A 21,709-nucleotide genomic window follows, 5' to 3' on the forward strand; every position below is an offset into this window, starting at 1 on the left:
ATGCGTAGAGTTCCCTGGGCTGTACAGCTGTTGTTGTTTAGATGCTAGAGTGTGCCCGATTCTTTTGCAGCCCCATGGACTGTAGCCAGCCAGACTCCTCTGTCCATGGAGTTTCCCAGGCAAGAATTACTGGAGTGGATTGCCATTTCCTTCTCCAGGGGATCTTTGCAACTCAGGGTTCGAACCCATGTCTCCTAAATTGACAAACGGATTCTTTAACACTGAATCATCTGGGAAGCCGTGCTATACAGTAGGGTTTTTATTTTATGATGTGGTCTGGTGGAGCTTTCCAGGAAAAAAAATTAATATACATATTTCCTTTTATCTTGGGCTAGTGTCTGACTCCAAGGAGTCAGGGTCAGTTGCTATCTCAGCACCCGTGGCTTCCATGAGAATTCAGCAGGCTCTGGATACTTGGGCTCTGAGTCTACAAAATGAGTCGGAGCCTGGACACTAAAACTGCTTTTTGTTCTGCCTAAAACCAATCAATAAACAACATAGATGTTATACTGTATGACCCTTCTATGTAGAATCTAAAAAATAAAACAAGCAAGTGAATATAACAAATAAAAAGCAGACTCACAGATACAGAAAACAAACCAGTGATGACCAGTGGGAAGAGGGGAGCGTGTAGGGTAGGGGATTAAGAGGAACAAACTACTATGTATAAAATAAATAAGCTACGAGGATATATTGCATAGCACAGGGAATATAGCCCATATTATGCAATAATGATAAACCGAGTAATAATCTTGAAAAGTTGAGAATCACTATGTTGTCCACCTGAAACTTAAATAATATTGTACATCAACTATACCTTAATAAAAATAAATGAGTAAGTAAATAATTTTTAAAAAAAGATATATTTCAGAGAATGGCATTGAAACATGTATAATATTATATAAGAAATGAATCTCCAGTCTAGGTTCGATGCAGGATACAGGATGCTTGGGGCTGATGCACTGGGATGACCCAATGGGATGGTATGGGGAGGGAGGTGGGAGGGGGGTTCAGGATTGGGAACACGTGTACACCTGTGGCAGATTCATGTTGATGTATGGCAAAACCAATACAATATTGTGAAGTAAAAAAATAAAAAATAAACAAATAAAAAGATATAATATGGACTTTAGTCAATATCTCTAGGAAAATTATGCAGCCAAAGTGAGATAGACATGCTCTGTTCACCTGAGTCCTCCACAAGCGTTTCATTATCTTTAAACCATGTAATCTGTGGAGAGGGATTCCCAGATGCTGTGCAGGAAACTTCGATGGTTTCACCAATACTTGTCGTCTGATTCTCCAGGTTTCCTGTGATCATGGGTGCCATGCGCTCTATGTACACGCACAACACACACACACACAAAATCACAGGACATTTAGTTATGACTTTTGAAGTGGTTTTCATATTAGTAAACTATTAAACCATTTAGTAAACTATTAATTTACTAAGCTGAAAATACACAGAGGTGGACAACAGGAGTGTTGTTCACTGAGCAAAGTTAAATACAACAAGTCAGTTCAGACAGATTACTGCATCTCTGAACATTCATACTAGTGATTTGACCTGGTAATCAACACAAAATTAAAGCTGTCATTCTTATGGACTTCCCTCCTATCAAACAGATAGATAGATAGATAAATTCTAGCCACTGATACCCAAGAATTCTGCTATGTTTCTCTTGGAAAGTATATAACTTCAGTGCAATTCAACGAAGAACACCTTATATTTGTTTAGTATTTTTTACAAAACTCATTTGTCCTACTTCTGTTGCTCACTGTCAACTCTATGATGGGAGTAATAGTCTTATTTTGAAGACGAAATGGGTTAAACAACTCGTCTAAGTCCCTGGAACTAAGCTGAATTCAGAATCTAGTTAGCCAAAAGGTTAGTTCAATACTATTTCCACTAAAACATAGACAAAACAATAATACTCTAACAAAAGTCAAAGATTTTTTTTTTTTTTAATTAAGCCCATGGGTATTTGTTTAAATGTACAGGACAACTCTAGATTTAACCTTTCCTACAAATCAGCAAAATGCTATGGAAATAATTTGTCCAAACTAACTGAATATCGAAAGGAATTTTGTTGAAAGAATCCACTTCAACATTTGGCAAAACGACAGTACCTCAACAGTGAACTGCACTAGGGCTTAAGCAAATAGACTCGAGTCTATTTCCAAGAATAATTTTTGGAAAGCAATCTGGAAGTCCTTAGGGAAGCAAACCAGCCCACTGTGAGCAAGTGTTTCCTGGGCATGGCAAGCCGGGAGCCTCCTTTACATCTCTTTCTGAAGTTTTTCATTAGCTTGAAATCAGACCAGTCACCAAGATGAACAGAAAAACCATGCTCATATATGGGCTGTGATCTGAAGAGCCTTGGGATGACTACACTCAGAAAATCTCTTCTTTCGACACCAGAGTCTTAACACTAGCAAAATCTATCCTAGTTCCTTCCTGAAAATATGCCAAGGCCTTTGAAATGTTATTCGTCTGAAACTACAGTATAAATTAGCTTATCTGGGCAGTTCTCCTTAAAAAAAACAGAATGTATGCATCCTAGAAACTAAGAAGGGACACTAAGGAGATGAGAAAATGAGGAGAGAGGGCACAAAGAAAAACTCTCTAAATCTGCCTGATTTCCCCAGAGACAGAGGAGACAGAGGCTGCACAGATTTTGTGCAAGGTGAAATGTTAGAGGAGGTGTAGGGAGTGGCTTCATGTGGAACTTACAAAGCCTTTTGCTCATTAGAATGATCAACTCATGACCTTAAGCTGCACCACAGAGGCACACACACTGAGTGCAGCACCCTCCCAGGGGCTCTCACAGGTCTTAAAACAACCCCATCACCATACTCTCCAGGCAGCAAATGTCTTATCAAGCAGTATGTGCCACTCTGTTCTGTTTGGAGCTCAGCAAGGAGTAAAGCAGAAAACAATCCCAGTCTTCATGGACACAGAGCATTCACTGGACTACGACAGGTTGTGTTCTCATCCTACCCACTGAGTCACCACTGTGACCTTCCAGAACCCTCCAAGCTCACAGTAGGCATTCACACATACATGTCTATTTAAATAAATGAATGCCCAAGAATGAGGCAGAAATGTCTCTGGTTTAGGGTAATCCCCTGAAGATAGCAGTGAGTGACCCCACCATCATGGCTGGAAAGAATAGGATTATTTTCTCTTTTTAATACATCACTTCAGCATGATTAGCTTCCTTCTGGTTTGAGGAGTTTTGGTGAGTCAGATATGAGCTCATCTGTCTAATGTATAAGCACAAAGAAGACAATCTTTTCATGGGCCCTGAAAGCATTACATTGAAGGCATCCCAACTGCCTCTGGATGGTCCAGAGTGATTGCCCTACCTAGGACTGTGAGCTGCCTGGCCACACAATGTCTTTTCTTAGTCTTCCTGTCCTGAGCAAAGCAGACATAGTCTCCTTGGTCCTGCAAGGATGCATTCTGCAGCTCCATGATCAAGATGTCATTTGTGCTGTTAGAGATCATGGTGGCATTCATTTTCCAAAGAGCATCCAAGTTCTTGCAGACAGGTGTGGGTAAATCGCCCATGTGGATGGGCAGGGCCTGTGGGCTGAGTTTGTACCACGTGAGGTTCTCAAACATAGTTCTGTCCGCGGAGCACCACAGAGACACACTCTCCTGCTCGGTGGGCTGGGTGCCGGGTTGCAACGTGATTTCAGGACCCCCTGAAATGTAAAACCCATGGTTAGAAGATAGTGATTTACCTTGGGCTTTCTGCTACTGCTTTCGTGTTGCCTTCAGTCTGCAATGAAGCACCAAGGAAAGTGAAGCCCTGGCATTCCCAGACAGCAGAATACAATGAGACCACCAAACTGGACAATGTGGTTTCAAAACATATTGTTTTGCTAAAACACATTATTTGGAAATGTAAATGAATTCCTCAGATATTTATAAAATCTCCACTTGGAGTCTAAGTATGGTTTTAAGATTAAAAAATTCAAATTGAAAGAGGATAATTATACTATGAGATTCGCAAACTTAATTCCTCATTGATATGTTACACTCCCTGACAGGAAAGCTATGTTTATTACCATGAATTGGCCCAGACGGAAATATTTTATCCCAGTCAGCTAAAGCCAAACCATAAATTGAGATGAACAGACAAAATCGGCAGCATTGGGAGGGCACTGCTCCAGTGTCATTACAACTGTCTCCCCAAAACCCAACTTTGTCAAGTGTTCAACAGCAAGCCCGTAAATATTGATTGAATCTCGCTAAGCCAAGCACTGTGCTAAGACTCTGATGACAGAGACAAAAAACATGGCGCAGGACTTGAGGGTCAAAATCAACTGTTCTCTCCTGTGAAATCAAATGCACTGACTCCCCATGAGTTCAGGAGCTACCTGAGGAGTTCTCATCTGTGAACAAAAGCATCGATAATCCACCCACGTTCCCTTCCTAAGCCACTGCCCCTCATGGGAACAGTCAGGATGACAGAGTATTTATCAGCCAGCCCAGCCCCTGGAGAGCACTTACTGGTCACATGGAAGGAGATAACCCTCTCTCCTCTTCCAGCTTTGTTCACTGCTTCACATTTATACAAAGCGGACACATTGGCTGCTTGGATAACAAGAGTACTTACAGTCTGTGAAAAAAATAAATCCCAAGCCATAAACAATGGAGCCTATGTTTATGCACAAGCACTCAGACTAAAACTCAGTGTCCCCCCCACCGCTGCGACCTGCCTACTCCATTCATACTCCAGTACTGCCTGCACTCAAATCCGTGCAATTATAATTATGCTGATACTACTCACACGTCATACAAAATGAGCTTTGGAACCATAAAATTAAAAATGTTTCAATACAACATTACATACCTTTTCTCACTTTCATGTTTATGGAATCAGAATTACCATACAACTGATGCACCGAGTTAATGGCATATGTATTTTATGTTTCTCTGATACAGTAATAGCAAGTCAATAGTGCTTCTGAAAGTCAATGGTGTTTTCAAACTGACTTTATATGCTAGTATTTTATCATTCATCTGACAGTCAATCTCCAACATTCCTCACCTATTATTTTACCCTGCTTTCAGTCCATCCTTCCATAAAAGAGAGACAGATTTTCAAATTCAAAAACTTAAGACTCACTTTGTTTCTTCCTTCAATTAGGGCAATCTGATTTTTGTTGACTTCGATTTTGTTTCCCCCCTGGAAGTCCTCCACGTTTCTCCATTCCTTACAAGTGTATGGGTTTGTCGTTAAGGCAGTGAGGCTGTAAGACAGAGGTAACAGGTGATGTCATGACTTAATTTTCCTTTAATTCAAATCAATATCAAGGAAAGGAGTCAGACTTTGGTTATTACATTCTTAGAAATAACTTCGAATGCACTCCACCAAGTTACAAGACTTGGCGCCAATTAAAAATAGGCCTCAGCAATGGAGGAAAAGGTTCTAGGTAGATTCATTCAGGATACAGGAGGGAAGCAGCTATTCTGGGAACAAACCTCCATTCATAAATCGGATCGACAAGACAATTCAAGTTAATTTAGTTCAAAGGAAGGCGAGGAAACTAAGAAGCCATTGGGCTTCTTAAAGTAATTTCCCTGGGACTGTAGCCTTGTGTAGGAAATGGTCAGCATCTGAGGAAGAAACTAGAGAGGCCATCTCAAAAACAACAACAGGAAGTGCACTGCTTAGGGTGGTGGTGGGCGACTTGTTGTTGCTGTTTTTCCTAAGGATGTCTGGACTTGTGTGTTAGGACCTGATAAGCCAGGCCTGAGACTCTGAGGTCTATCACTCCCTTGCAAACATCAGCACTTCCTCAGAGATGGACCTTCTCACAGATAAGGAGATTGGGGTATTCACTGGCTGACTGGCATAGGAAGAAAAACCAAGGCCTGGCAATTAACAAAGTGGCAAAGAAACTGCATTCAGAGAGGTAGACATAAGGGCTAATTAGACAGAGCTAATCTCACAGCAGGATACCCCAAGGAATGACATCTCCTAAGGACATAGCACAGAGAAAGATGGAAGGAGATGAAAAGTACTGCTTGAGGAATAACCTTAGAGATAGCCTTCTTGGTTTAGAATAGAATTGTACCATAGCATGGCTGTGTCCACCAACAGCAGTGGATAAAGAAGTTGTGGTACATGTTTGCAACGGAGTACTACTCTGTCATATAAAAGAGTGAAAGATGTCATTTGCAGCAACACGGTGGACCCAGAGATTAGCAAGGTAAGTGAGGTAAGCCAGACAAAAACAAATACTGTCTGTTATCACTTATACATGGAATCTAAAGAAAGAACAAATAAACGTATATATATTTTTTTAAGTGCAGAACAGCAGGGGCACAGGGCGTGGTCCTACTCACGTGGGCTGGTAGGCGCACTCTGTCTCCAGCTGCCAGTACCAGCGAATGTGACTTGGGGGAGGAACGGCGTAGACCGTGCACGTCAGTGTCTGGGAAGTGCCGTACTGGTAAGAGTCCACGGGAGACAGCAGAGATTTCTCACCAATCTGAGGTGGGACTGGAGGTGAGAAAGACAACTTTTGAACTGTCAGTCAGCTTGGAGGAGTGGAAAGTTGCAGTTTTCAGCACCCAAAGCCTGTATTTTGCCAAGCATAGGATTTTTGCCCCCATTTGCTTTTCCAAGAACATTTAGGCTTGGAAACAGGGCACCTGACTTCTAGTGATACTCACGATAATAATAATAAACTAGTAAGATGGGTGACTTTGTGCCAGTCTCACTGCCCTATGACTCGCTTTTCTCATCTGCATCAGCGGGAGAGCTCTCCTCGTTCTTCCAATTTCACAAGACTGGGCAAGCCTCCAGAAAGAAAATACTGTAGTTGTGAATAATACAGTAAGCAGATGTATTATGTGCTGAACATTGTTCTAAGTGCTTTACACCAACTTATTCACTTAATCCTCACAGCCACTATTATTGTTCTCCACTTTACACATGAGAAAAATTGAAAAGTGAAATGACTTGACAAGGTCAGCTACACTGCCCCCTTCTCCATCTCTCCCTCCTTCTTCACCTTCCTGCCTTCCTTCCTCTCTCCTATCCTTTCTTATCTTCTTGCCTTCCTCCCTCCATTCCTTCCCTGCCTGGCCTCCTTCTTTCCCTTTTTTCTGTTTTTGGCTCTAAAGTTATTAATGTGAAACTATCTTCTCATCGCTTCCAACTTAAGGCCCAAGATTATACTTTCAAAACTTGACTTCTTTTTAATGCTTGTTTTAGAGAGGAGGATAAATGCTAGGGTGAATCAAATGTGAAATGACTTCCTGGATGAATGAGATGGTTATTCACTGTCCATTCTTACATCTTTCTTTCTTGTTCATTTCCTTCTTCCCACCCTTCCTACCAGCTTCTCAGCTTCTCTCTGCTCCCAAACCCCTATATCCAACTGGCTCCTAAATGACATTTCTGGAACCTGTTTTCTTTAAAATACTCCTTGAAGCTGATGTCCCAGCAAAGAAATGAAGCCAAGCTCAGTAGACATACAGAGCATGGCAGGATGTATAAGGAAGCACTTTAATATCACATGAGAAGGTTCTGAAGTTTTAATCTGCTATGCCAGTAGAAAGCATAAAGAATTACAACAGACAGGTATTTCCCAACCTGTGTCTGGAGCAAGATATTAATGGATGTATGGGGGAGGGGTGTGCTAGTCAAATGTTTGTTAAACCTCAGCTACTTTGTCTTCCTGCCCTCTCCCACTGGAAGATGGCAATATACCATGTCCATCAACTTAGCATCTCTTGCATTTGCTTAACCATGATGACCTTCTTCTCCCATCCAGAAGACTTATTATAAATAAGCATCTTTCAGGTTGGAAAAATAAAGTTTATCCTTAAATCCAAAATTTAATATCTCCCCTTTACAGCCTCAGAGTCAGGTCCCAGACTTCTGTTGAAAAAAAGATTAAAATACTTCCAAGAAATGTCCACCTAGAAAAGCTTTCTGCATTGGAGCTATATGTGCATCACTGATACATCAACCCCAAATCAAACTAGAAATTTCGCACAAAATTCAAGAAGAATCTTAAACATTTGCATGCCAGAAGCACAATTCAAAGGTACTGCAATTGAGCCTGATGACTGTCCCTGCTAACACTTTTATTTCACGGTATTTAGCCATCGGCTATACCATCTACTTTAGTCTCACAGTTGACCAAGGTTCGATTATCTGGCCTCATAAGCAAACGTGTCCAAAGCACACTGCTGCCACCTCGTTTCAAGCCACACTGTTCTGGATCATTTTTATACACAGGAGCCTACTCATGATGCCAGTGAGGCAGAGGTGCCCAGCTGCTCACGAGGACAGCATCAAATTATTTACAATAGAACGGGGGCAGAGAAGGAAAACTGAACAGACTTACCATTCACCACCAGAGATACCATGTGGCTCTGTTTCTCCTTTGAAATGGGATTGGTAAGAATGACAGTGTAATTTCCTGTATCTTTTTCACTCACTTCCATAATAGTCAGCACATGCCCCACTTTAACTGTGTGATTGGACTCAATGGGTCTTCCATTTTTATACCTATGGGGAAAAAATTCCAGGAATTAGTCCAATCTGAGGATTTGCTTTCATGTGGCACAAGGCTCTGCATTTATGTCCAGTTGTTACCATTTTATTTCTGGAGGAGGGTAACCAAGGTACTTGACAGGGACTCTGACACGTTCCCCCACGATGGCTTCCACCAAGGATTCCATGCCACTACCGAAAGCAACAAATGGCTTTTCTGGAAGAAAATAAAGATAATTTTTTCTCATAGATGGCAACTTCTTAGAAGTGGCCATTTCTAAGAAGAGTTTCAAGTGAAGAGTCAAAAACTGCGGGTCTGAGTCGCTGTGGTTCCCACACTCCTACAGGTCCCATTCCAGCTCCTCTCTCACCCCTGGTCTCCGGCTGTTGTCTCGCCCTCAGTCTGCTCTGCAAGCCTACTGAGCATTCCAGTCTCACTCAGTCCAAGCATCTGCTTCTCTGCGAAGCTTTCTCTATGTTCCCCCGGAGCCCCTTGGTGCTCCTTCTCCTCTGGTCCCTTCACACCCTATACAGAAACCCATGTTCTATATCCACCAGGACTCAGTCCTCAGACCTCTTCTCTCTATCGACACCTCCTCTTGTCAATTACGCTCCTAAATTTACATCTCCTGCCCCAACTTCTCTGGGATCTAGGTTAACATATTAAAGTTTCCACTTGGATATTTAATGGGCATCTCCAAATGAAGCCACCAAACCCTGGGTACCCAAATCTTACTCCCCTCCTTATCTTCCTTTTCTCGGTTAAGAAAATTACCCTTCACTCAGTTGCTCACAATAAAAACTCAGAGGTCATCTTCTAATTCTTTTCTCTACATCCCACAGGCAGGGAATCAACAGGCAGATGCTATTGGCTCTATCTTCAAAGTTATATCCAGAATCAGTTCACTTCTCACTACTTCCACTTCCACCAAACTTGTCCAGGCCACCCATCCATCTCTCACCTAGATGACTGCAATTAGCCTTCTAACTAGACTCTCTACTTCTGCCCTTACTTCTCTAAAGTATTTCACATTAGAAAAAAAAAAAAACTTACACAGTGATCCTATAAAAACATAAGCCAGAGTGTGCCTCTCTCTGCTCAAAACCTATCTTGCATTGCCACACTATAAAATCCAAACTCTTACGAAGGCTTTTAAGTTAGATGCCATACAAATTATCATCTAAACTGAGACATTTATGTGAGTGAAAGAGAATAAATGGGAAATTAAGTTATTTTCTCAAAGCCCCACAGAAACTAACTAAACATAGCTTTCACCAATTGCAAGACTTATGCTTGCAATTCAAGGAAGCCTCTCAGCCTTGTAATTGAACAAAACTTGTAAAATGATCTTAGATAAAAACCCTCTGCTTACTATAGTGATAATAAGAATAGCAGCAACAACAAGTAATATTTAGTGAGCACTAACTACATCAGCTCATTTCCCCTCTAAAGCTGGGCTCTGAACCCAAGCTATGTTCTTGACCCTGAGGTCCTAGCAACAGCTCAAAAGCATCTTCTGAATGAACAAAATAGGATTCACTAGCTGACCCAAACGTATTTGAATTATCTCACTTTTCAAGGCAGAGCATAATTCTGAAGGCAATCTTCGCTTACCATGTACCCGGACAAACGTGCTGTTCTTCTTGGTCATCAGCCCACTGGAAGCTGCACAGATATACCACCCCTGGTCACTCCGGGTTACACCATCTATAGTCAAGGTGCTCAAAAACTTCTTCATTTCAGTCTCAGACTGGGTTTTTAGGTCCCGGTTTATAAGTTTTTTATGCTGATGCTGAAAAAGAGGTTACTGAACTTCCAAAGGCCAGTATAACATTCCCCAATAGCTTCTAGATACCAACAAAAGTCTTGGCCCTTGGTGAACACTATTTAATGCTAATAATAGAGACTTCTGAACTTTTAACATTATGCAGATGACAATTACATTTGGTTTCAGGAGAAATAAATAGAATCAACTGAATTAGGAATTTTAAAACCTCACATAACAGGAATGAGAGATATATTAACTGCAGAAACACAAGGAAATATGACCACAGTCTAAGGAGAAGAATGTCTCATGCCACTTCCTGCAAAAAAATTTCCTTAAAGGGAAAATAGATCAAGGACTTTGGAGAACGGAGGAATAATGCAAACTGGAAAGACATAATCATCAAAAGAAAACTAACCTTCACAGCTTGGACAGAGTTCTTGATTTTGCCTCTTTCTTTCTATGGGTGCTGTATGTCCTGCAGTTCTTTTAAAATGTATGTGTATGCATGCGTGTGTTAGTGTGAGCTAAGGCCCTTCAACTTTACCTGGCCAAAGAGGTCCCTGTCTCTCTCAATCAAACTTCAGTGGAGCTCATTATCAAAGTATTTGGAGGTCTGGCTTTGAGTTGTTAGTGTTACCTTCAAAGAAGGGTATTCCCAGTGGAAGTCGATCCCCACATTTAGCTCAGTTCTTGCCGTACAGTTTAAGATGAGCTTCTCTCCAACAGACAGCTCGACTCCATGAGAGGGGCTCAGAACCACATCATAAATCTTGTACCCTGGAGCAAGTAAATTGGAAAAAGAGAAAGTGAGAGGGAAACCAAATCTATAACTTGGCTCACATTTTTTCAGAAATAAACCAACTTCAAAATGTATCACATCATTTTCCCCTGAGGGCCTCCCCAAACCTTGGTAACTCCCAGGAAAAATGGCCTACAGAGATTCACAAAGCAGCTCTAAAGGGATTTCCAAAGTGTTGTAGCCCAGTGGACAGAAAAGCAGTAAAATCTGAGAAGTCAATAGTCACTGGGGCCAGCTTTAGAAAGTTACTGAACTTTCCATAAAATAGGTATACTTAAAAGAATTGATACCAAGCAATGCTCGGAACATTGAATTTTTCATAAAATATGCTCCTATAATAGAACTCTTATTCATCCTTGGTCCTGATAAGAAAGGAGAAAAATCTCAATTGCACATAGGTTTGGAGAAGGAAATGGCAACCCACTCCACTGTTCTTGGCTGGAGAATCCCAGGGACCGGGGAGCCTGGTGGGCTGCCGTCTATGGGGTCGGACAGAGTCGAACACGACTGAAGTGACTTAGCAGCAGCAGCACGTAGGTTTATTGGATAGAGAAAGAGGGGATGTAATGAACTGCTTAACACTAAATCTTGAATTAATATATTTCTCAATATCTTTTGTCTTCCAGGATCTTAATATAAGAAGCTAATTTTTATTATCTAATATTAAAGATTAAAAAGGAATTGTCCTCTTACCTATAACCACAATTATGTACATAATAGACTGGTAACTTTCATCATTGATTTTTGCTTCACAGAAGACCACGCCAGCGTAACTGATCATATAGCTGGGAATACTGAAGCCTTTCTTGCTGTCCCAGGAAATTCTGTTACCATCAGGAACAAATCTTTTTTCTGGATACCTCTGGGAAGGAAAAGAAATATCAAATATTTAATCGTGTTATCCAAAAGTGAAAACCATGAACACTAAAGAATTCATCTTATTTTAAGATTACAAATTGGTTTTATTTATTGTCATATTGACCCTTTCTAAAGTTTCCTTTAAAATTCAGTGTTGATTTTAATGTTATATAATATATACAATATATAATATATATAATTACAACATAAACAGGCTAACCATCTTAATATTAGCTAAAAATTAAAGGTAAGAGATGATGGAAGAAGATGTAACTTACTGCACAAAGTGACACATTGAGGTCTGAAACAGTCCCCAAACATGGAATCACCACAGTTTTGTTTTTGTTCTCAGTGATGTACACAACTTCATGCTGGTCGCTAACAGAAGCAATAAACGGAGACCTGTAATCTAGATGAGAACGTCATTTCATTCGTTAATGGCATTTACTAGAAAAGCTGGTCATCTTTCAGGTTCATAAACCCTAACCAGAGAAATGAATGACTGGGAAAGATATTTCTCACTAGGCAAGGGAATCTGGAAGTAGGTCGTCTGGTAGAAATCTGGCAGATTGATCACTACAGTTTTTTCAAAGTGAAAGAGCGTATGTCTTTATTTTCATAAACATTTTCATATACATTACACATCTCTCATATACATAAATTTTAAAATAAATTTAAAGTTAAATCTGTATAGTTTGCCTATCGAGTTTTATTAATATTTTAAAAAATTCACATTCTTTCTCTTTAAGCAAATAATGTGTCATGAAATCAGATTAATGGCTCCCAAAGGATCTTTAAAATAAAGAAATAACTGACCATTTTTAATTCAATTCAAGAGAAAGCTTTAAAATTGTGAAGAGTAAATATAAGATTCTGTATAAGGTAATGTTTAATAGTTATTGCTTTTAGCTTAAGATTCAGTAGTCATTAATATTTTCAGTGACCAAAACATGAAAAACCATCATGGCAAAGACAGAAAAAAACAAAAGAGATTTTAACGCTGTTCAAACATTGATCGTATGATGTTAATATGCTACTGGGAAACCACTCCTTTTCCCAGAGACAGAGTTGGGGTAAAGGCATGCTTGAAATCTCTGAGAGATAATGGGTCATACCAATACCCCCAACACACCTGACCAAGCATTTTCACAGCTCTTCAAGGTCGCTGGTCCAAGTGAAGAAAGAGTTAATTAAACCAAAGGGGGAAAAGCAGCTAATTCCCTGCAACAGCAGAAGTTTGATTTCCTTCCCAGCTGGAAAACACAGAAAAGCAGCCAATCCAGGCCACCACATGCCACAGCCATTATCTTACTAGGCCAAGACCCACTTCCTGGCTCCATCATTGCTGGAGGGAATGGGGTCAGAAGACTAAGGAAGTAAGGTGGGGACCACAGGGGATATTAAAGGACTATCCATAGGGAATACTTCAATGTTTTCTTTTCCATTGTTAAACTTCATGACCAAAATCTTGGACAACTCACCTCCTAGAACACTAGGCTTAGACAGGAAGTAGAATTTGATGGTATTCTCAAAGACAGGCAGTGTACAAATAAACAGGGCTGGAGATGGCTACATCTTAGTATTACCTATCTTTCAGCTACATGCTATGAAATATTACATAGCTTGCTTATAGAGCAAGTCTTTGGAAGCTAAATTAACCCCTTGACATAAGACTAAAGCTATTCAGTAAATCAATTCTATTTCAGTACCCCCCAAAAAGGAAATAAACAAAAGAAACCCAAACAACCACCCATCCTCTCAAAATAAAATATTTACTGGAACTCATGAAATGAATTTTCGCTTGTCTCCAGGTTTCCTGACTTGGGGAGAAGGAAATAACGAGATATTATGGGAGAGGTTCATCCTAGTAGTATTTCCAGACAGCCTGAAAGCAGGAAATCCTTGCAATCTTCTGAGAAAGCCTGATCTCCCAAGACTGCCAGATCAAAAGGAGCCAGAAATTCTCAAAGATCTGAGCCTTGTCTCTTTCAACTTCTGCAGAAGGGAGGACGACACGAATCTATCCTGGATTGCGCTTACCCTGCACAAAAGTAATTCTCAAATATTGTGCAATCCAGGAGTGACATACATTATTTGATGGTTCTCCACTGCACTGACCATATTGCACTACTGAAATGTAAATGGCAATATGCAAGTGCGCTTCCCAAAGCTGATGAAATCCCCGTTCTGTAAAAGATGCTTCTGGAAAAAAAGTCTAAGCCATCCTTACCTGCTTCAGATTCTCTGGGATGTACAGAGGTATACAAATGAATAAATAAAATTTAGCTCATCTTTACTGAAAAGAAAAATATTTAGTATATCTATGCAAAATACTATACTATACAGTTAACACCACCAAAGTTACATGATTAGCATCTACTACATCAGTTTTCCCAGGAAAATTAAGTTAATATAAGATTTTTGAAACACAAAGCAAAGAATAATTCAGATTATAAATACTAAATACACGTGACATGTATTGTACCCTACGTGGATGGTAAGCTGGCCTCCACAGTGTAAATTCCAAATTGCAAGCTCTAGGATAACAGAACACATCATCCAAGACCTTAGACCACACAAGCAAAGGAAAGAAATCCTGTCTTCAAAAGGCTCTTTGAGTCAGTGTCTTCATTTGCGTGAGTGTATGGAAACTTGTTTTTCATAAAGTGTAACAGGGGGGAAAAAAGCTCTTATGAACAAAAAAGCTCCAGAGCCCTTGGCTGATTCCCTGTGCATTCTTGGGGAAATCTCTGAATCTGCTGTAGATAACCTATCTCTCCACAGAAACTGCTCCATAATTCATCCCTGAATCTTCCTTTTCAAGGATTTCAGGGTTTTTCCCCTCAAACATCAGAAGGCTTCTTATAAATCTCCATTGTCAGTTGCAAACACAGACTTCGCTTAGAAACAAAGATCAGAACCGAACTAATTGGGTAAAAGAGGTGTAACAGGGCCCAAGCTGCAGAACAAATCACTGAATCTTGTCCTCAGAGGAGGCCTTCGGAGAGAGGAATTCTGTGGATTCCTGTTGGCCGACAGCCTTCAGAGCGAGCCTTTGTTGTCCTCAATTCTTCTGTGCACCTATTGTGCTTTGTAACTGGTAAATCAACTTGAGAAGTGAACTGCATTTAACCACTCACCTTGAACATACACATAAACAGTGGAAGCCATGTCAGTGTCCTGGTAGAAGCACTTGTAGGCTCCAGTATCATTTCCAATCACTTCTGAAATTGTGAGCATCTTACAGAAGAAGCCATCACTGCAATCTGTGACCTCCACTCTTTTCTCAGAGCTGCTCTGATTGTTGGGCCAGAGCCAGCGCAAGTCCCTCTGACCCCTGAAAAATTCATTCCAACCAAGTATTTAAGTGAAATGCCTATGAGACTGTTTCTAAGAAAATAGAAGGTTTAGTTCTCCAACTTATACAAACTCCTCATATTATGGACAATATGACAAAAAGGCAGAGTCTTAATTTCAGAAATTAACTCATTCATTCATCCAACAAATATTTATTAAACATGAGCTATGTGCCAAACATTGGTAAAGACTGAGAATACAGCAGTGAACAAACCAAACCTCAATCAATGCCTTCATGGAACCTCAGTCTAACTGGAAGACATAGGCAAAAAAAAAAAAAAGTAAATAAACTTCAATGAAGCCAAAATGTTCAAAAAGTGAATAATATTGTATAAAAGGTAGTGATAAGTACTATGAAGAAAATTTAGAAGATGCAAACAAACAAGTGAAGGGTTAGTTCTGGAGGGAGGTAACTTGGTGAAGTGGGCCGTATGTATATTGAGGGGACAGAGCTTCGGGCAAAGGGAACAGCAATGTCAAGGCCCTGGGGTGGATTCCTATCTATAGTGTTAGGAGAATGGCAGGTAATCCAGAGTAGCTACAGAAGAGTGGGCAGTCAGGAGAGTAAGAGGTGAGGTTAGGGTGGAAGGCAATGCAACTGTCACTGGCACCCCACGCCAGTACTCTTGCCTGGAAAATCCCATGGATGGAGGAGCCTGGTGGGCTGCAGTCCATGGGGTCGCTAAAAGTCGGACACGACTGAGCGACTTCCCTTTGACTTTTCACTTTCATGCATTGGAGAAGGAAATGGCAACCCACTTCAGTGTTCTTGCCTGGAGAATCCCAGGGAAGGGGAGCCTGATGGTCTGCCGTCTATGGGGTCGCACAGAGTCGGACACGACTGAAGCGACTTAGCAGCAGCAGCAAGGGCCTCACAGGACATTGAAAGGATAGCATTAAAACACAGACTACTTTCACTGCAGAATTTCTCTGCAAAGCCCCAAAGAAGACGGTCAACGTGAAGACAAATGTATCATCACTGACCCTTCTTCAGCAAACTTGACATCAAATTGCAGTGACATTAATGAAGTTACTTTTAACATACTCCATCGTTTTTTTCATGACATAAAGGGAGTACAGAATCTCAGGGGGTTTAAATAACCTTTCTTGTCAAGGGTGGTTAAGAGGGAAATCTATGGAGAAATGCATCTTGAAATAGCAAAGCTAGGCCAACAGCTCCTCTTCCTGGTTTTTCCCTAAGGGCTGGTTATTGGTGACCTACCCTTGATAGGGGACTAGAGTATCCTTTACACTCGGCAAGCTAAAATAGATCGGTGTCACCGTGCTGAACACTTTGCATTCATCACGCCGAAACAATGGCAACAAGTGCCCCAAGGTTCTTTGTGGACCCTCAGCACTCTTCTCAGAGGGCAAGGTCGCCTCCACCCATCATTTCTGCCAAAGCCACACTGGTCCCAAGAAGCCTCTGGGTCTGACAAGCATAATCACTACATTAAACCCTAAGTTCTCTTACTTTTCTTCCTGCGGTAGGGGCTGGAAGGCAAAATTTAAAAGCCTCTTTTTCTTGTCAAGAAGACCTATTTCCCCAGTGAGCAAGAATCAAGAGCATGACTTCTTGCTAGCTGGTGAGTGACAGACACGTCAGAACCTCAAGCCAGAGCATGAGATTCACTCAGTAATATTAATGACTGAATATTAAATTGCTACTATAGTCAGAATTTTATCATAAAATAAAGTTCTTGAAAAATGTTAAACAGATGTCCAAGAGCCATGCTGAGAATAACAAATATGTCCCAAAACTTCTTTAACTCTAAGGGTACATCCTTGATTTCATTTATTTATTCAACATTGATAGAGTATATATAACATACCACATGCTAGGTGCTATCAATAATGGTTAGTAGGGTGTGTGTGTGTTGGTAAAGGATTGTAGGGGAAAAAATATCAGTAAAATTGCACAGAATTTCGGGGAGAAGACCTTTCTCATGTTTTCATTATTACCTTAGTTCTTAGAAACCTCACTACTTATAAACAATTACAATGACTCTATTACAATTCTGCTGTATGAAAATTATTGCTTCTTTAATAAACAATGAGATATTTGACACAGGAAATCTGAATCTAAAAGGAATCCTTACCTGCAAGTAATCTGAAGCGTTGTGTTAGCCATAATTGTAACTATGTCTTTTTGGATGCTGAGCCTGGGTGGATCAAGGGAAACACTAGAAAAACCTAGAAACAAATTAAATAAATGAATGTAATTGCCACTGAGTCAGGGCCAATAGGAAACACCTTCCATAAACAATGCACACTCTATACTTTAAAAGGCCTCTTCAGCAGTTCATTGTGTAAAACTTGTGAATTTACTTTTCACCATTCCCAGTAAAAGTTCACAAGCTGTGTCATAACAGGAAGAATGGGCAGATGGTCATAAACCAACACAACAGTTCTGCAATTCATGGAGCGAGGGTGGAGTTCCTGTTTTCCTGCACTGCCAACTTCAAGGTCTTAGAAAAGGATATGGGACATTGAAACCAAATGAACCTTCATCTGATGACCTCACTCCTTTGGGAAAGGACCCACTGACATTTTTTATAAAACATAGGACGCACACATTTGACCAAACTGCTGATTACTGAGTACTACATAGAGCGACTTCTACATAGTTCATTGATGTACTTTGGTGGGAAATGTCCATGACCTTGTCTTATTTTTCTTTATCAATTTTCTAATGCACTTACTCTGGTAACTGAACTGCCAAGGTTGAACGATCGTACATTAAAACTAGGTGAGAGGAATTGAGAAAAGAAACATTTTCCAATGTCATATAATATGCATGTACTTTTCCTCAGAGAACAGGACTTTAAAAAGGATGATGCTAATGAATTGCAAGTGGGGAATCTCAACTTATTGATTAAAGTGTTGAGCTTGTGTTGACACCAAGCTTGGAACACAGGAAAAGTGTCTACCTAAATATACCACACAGTTTCCGTGCCATAGGTCACTCCACAGCAAGAAAACTGAGTCCAATGCCAACTAAATGCAAAGAGCTACCAGGTGTTAAAAAAAGCATCAGAGAAAGAAAAACTATCCACCATGCTAGGGTCTTAATTGATATCCAGATTTTCAAAACACCACCTTAAAAAGTGATTGATGCTAGGTAAGCACCCAAGCTTCATATGACCCTTAACTCACATCCATTAAGAACAAATGACTCTATAGGCCTAAACTGGGATTCACATCGTTGAGCAAATAAAAGAGTATTAGCAAATATGAAAATGTATGAATAAACAAGTACGAGCAAATATTTAGTGTAAATGTGCAGAGCACTGACTCCGTGGACCCCAGCGTGAACAGCTGCAGGCAAAACAAACAACTGATCACAGGTGTTCTTATACACTCATTCAAATGTGCAAAATACATTGTTAGTAGATTTGTAGGTTAATATCAAATTTTATTTTAAAAACTGGAAATTGTTATATCAGTAAACCTCAGAAGCTAACAGGCATTGGACCTGACATGTTTCGGGGGCAGCAGTCTTAAACTTTAGCATGTATCACAATATGACTAGGCCTACAAATCTGCCTTTTAACAAGCATTTCAGGTGAGGTAGGCATACATGGTCGATGGGCTACTCTTGGACAGCTGTGGTCTGGGGGGTCATGTTCAGTAATCAGCAGAGCACTTTTCAACATGAAGGAAATAACCACCCCCAAAGTGGACAAACAGTAAAATGTTTAAAAGCAAAAGAAAAGTCTTCCAATAACCGAGCCCTGCTGCATCTAAGGAGGAAAATGAAAACAATTCATTTGGATAAACACAGATATCAAGTGTGGCTGAGAAACGCTCAGTTGAGGAATGTGTCAAAAACAGTAACTTAATACAATTCACACGATGACCCAAATGAGAAACAATCCATTATTTGTGCATATGCACAAGAGAAAAAAATGGTAGTAAAGACTAAGCTCTAAATAAGCTACGCTCCCACCATCACCAAAATAAAACATTCTTGAAAATCTCTCGTAAATCACCTCCACAGATTATCACACACTCTGGACACACTTTCCTATGTTTAAAAAAAAAAAGTTATCCATTCATAGGGAACCAAAACAACATCATACTATTCTAGAGACATATCTCCAACAAAAAACTATTCTACAAGGCTATCAATAATGATAACTTCAAATTCATACATGTAGACCAACGCTCAATTTCTTTTTGCACCAATAAGCTTCATTCATTTTCATTGGCAAGTCTGAGTTCTGCTTTTCAGAAAGTTCTAAAGAAATAACTCTAAGAAGTACATACACTGCTACTCAATAAAAAGCTCTTCTATGTTCAAATCCCATAACCAAAATTAATTCATTTGTGCACTATTACCCTTCCAGCTCAAAGACAGGAAGGAAAAACAACAGTGCCTCTGTCTCTAAAATTTGATGGCATCAATTATAGCCCAATCCAATTAAGCATGTCACACACTCCAAAAGGGCAACCTCATCATTATATTCAGGGCAACCAGATTACAGTTCCTACAGCTGTGCTATGGAACACCCTGGGCTTAAAAGCAACTCACATCTTTGGGGAATACAGAACAAACCACAAGTTCCAGAACTTCACTCTCTCCCCCTAAAGGGAGACAGAGAGAGGTCTTGTCAGGGACAAATGAGTGTCCCTGGTAGAGCTGGCATGGACGAACCAAGTCATTATTAAGAAAATTCAGTAACTACAGACAGATGATCCTGTTACTGTATATGCATGTGAGTGTCCTAAAAAAAAAAGACAGGTGATTCTTTAATTTATAAGGAATTTTAATTTTATAAGAATTTTCCCCTGAATTGTGCTTTTCTTTCTTTCTTTCTTTTTTTTTTTTTTTTTTTTGCTTTTTCACCCTCTCCCTTCTGGCCCTCGGAAAGGGGAAATCTGGAAACCAGCAAACTGGCTACAGAGAGATGAGAGAGAAAGGCGGGGTAGAAGGAAAGGGGGAGAAGGGAGAGAGAGAAAGGAAATTTACTGCAACAAGGGCATGTGTGTTCCTAATCTTTAAGGAGGGAAATTTTAGACGGCAAGGAGAGTGGCGAGTGGCACCCAATCTAGGTACCAAATCGCTCAGAGGGTTTTCAGAACGTGAACTTCTGACCATGTGCTTACCCGAAAGACCAAAGCGCTATGAAAGACGTAAAACTGTTTTACAATAAGAAGGTGTCTATTACTTGGAGACACTTTCGGAAGCTGTCACAGCCGCGGGTCCAAGGCCCCATTCCCCTTTCTCTCCGCGAAGAGAGTGCTGTCTTGCACCAGGAAGAAGAAAAGGTTTTGCTCTCCCCTGGACCCCACTTCATACAGTGGGTGTGTATAGATGAGCTCATACCAAAAAGGAACATCCGACCATCAGACCGGGGTCCCGCTTCGACTACTACAGAGGCAGAGCTGAGCGCACGGTGCCCTCCGGCCAAGCTGGCTCCCGGCTCCCAGAGGGCTTCCTTCCCCGCGCTCGGGAGAGGATGGTGCGCGCAACCGGACAAGGCTTCACCGCCTGTTCCCGCCTGCGGGGGCACCTCCTGCCTGCCAGCCCGGGGCGCCTTCCCACTCCAGCCTCCCAAGAGCCGGAGGGTGTATCGGCTTCTGCAGGACACTCTCCAGCCCAGGTCCCTGTCAGAAAACAGTCATGGAGATGGAACTAGGCTCAAGAGACTTCCAACTTTCTGGGTAAACTTGGGTCAGTCACTGAGTTTCAGTTTCCTCTTTGGTAAATGAAAGAACACAAAGTGTCAAGTCACTTTCACCCCTCCAGCTCTATCAGTCCCGATTAGGTCCAGCTTCCAGGTCCTCTCCTAATCCCTATCTCTTCGCCCGCACCCGATCTCTCCGTTTTCTCTCTAGGAAGTGGGCTCCTTACCCACAGAGGCAGCCCGGGTCTCCACGCAGAGCCACAGAGCAAGGGCCAGCAGCGCCTTGCTCTCCATCCCGCACCTCGCGCCGGGCGCAATGCCCAGAAATCAGGCGCCCGTTCTCTTTCTGGTCCTACTCCGCGAAAAAGGCGCGGAGGTGGAACCTGCGCAGCCGCGCAGGGCTTCGGGGCGCTCGCTGCAGGAGCGTCTGCGGTGCCAGTCGGAGAGGATGATCCCGGCTGCCGGACAGCTCCTGGCTTTCCGTGGCGCGCAAGTGATGCCTCGCGCGGGCAGAGGAAACGCAACCATACACCTCCGGCTTTCTTGGAGTCCCGGGACTCAGTGCTGGGTTGGGGCCAGAGCCGAAACTCTAGAGCGCGGGGGCGGGGCTATGCAGGGCGGGGCTTCCCTTCGAAACCAGCCCCGCCTCTCAGCCGGGTTCGGTGCGTGGATCCGGTGCTTTCCCACGCCCACTCCATCTCTGCATCTCCCCCACTTGCCCACAACTGCGTCTGGCCAGTATGGCCCAAGGGAGAACGTCCCGGGTGC

At 41.5% G+C, this 21,709-nt stretch overlaps 1 protein-coding gene across 2 annotated transcripts in view; it reads right to left on the bottom strand.

The window, feature by feature from the left end:
- KDR (kinase insert domain receptor) overlaps positions 1–21,480 on the bottom strand; it is a 46,658-nt gene extending 25,178 nt beyond the window's left edge. For both annotated transcript variants that reach the window (XM_068974783.1, XM_068974785.1), the window contains exons 1-14: positions 21,169–21,480; positions 17,411–17,504; positions 15,095–15,291; positions 12,233–12,363; positions 11,790–11,958; positions 10,935–11,074; positions 10,144–10,321; positions 8,631–8,745; positions 8,380–8,543; positions 6,365–6,521; positions 5,142–5,265; positions 4,523–4,631; positions 3,370–3,711; positions 1,189–1,335 (exon numbers count right to left, since the gene is read on the bottom strand). In XM_068974783.1, coding sequence (XP_068830884.1) covers positions 1,189–1,335; positions 3,370–3,711; positions 4,523–4,631; positions 5,142–5,265; positions 6,365–6,521; positions 8,380–8,543; positions 8,631–8,745; positions 10,144–10,321; positions 10,935–11,074; positions 11,790–11,958; positions 12,233–12,363; positions 15,095–15,291; positions 17,411–17,504; positions 21,169–21,235 — 2,134 coding nt within the window. In that variant the 5' untranslated portion in view covers positions 21,236–21,480. The remainder of the gene's footprint in view (positions 1–1,188; positions 1,336–3,369; positions 3,712–4,522; positions 4,632–5,141; positions 5,266–6,364; positions 6,522–8,379; positions 8,544–8,630; positions 8,746–10,143; positions 10,322–10,934; positions 11,075–11,789; positions 11,959–12,232; positions 12,364–15,094; positions 15,292–17,410; positions 17,505–21,168) is intronic.
- Positions 21,481–21,709: the final 229 nt, after the last annotated feature.

The sequence above is a fragment of the Capricornis sumatraensis genome, chromosome 7 (assembly GCF_032405125.1).
Source record: "Capricornis sumatraensis isolate serow.1 chromosome 7, serow.2, whole genome shotgun sequence".
Lineage (NCBI taxonomy): Eukaryota > Metazoa > Chordata > Mammalia > Artiodactyla > Bovidae > Capricornis > Capricornis sumatraensis.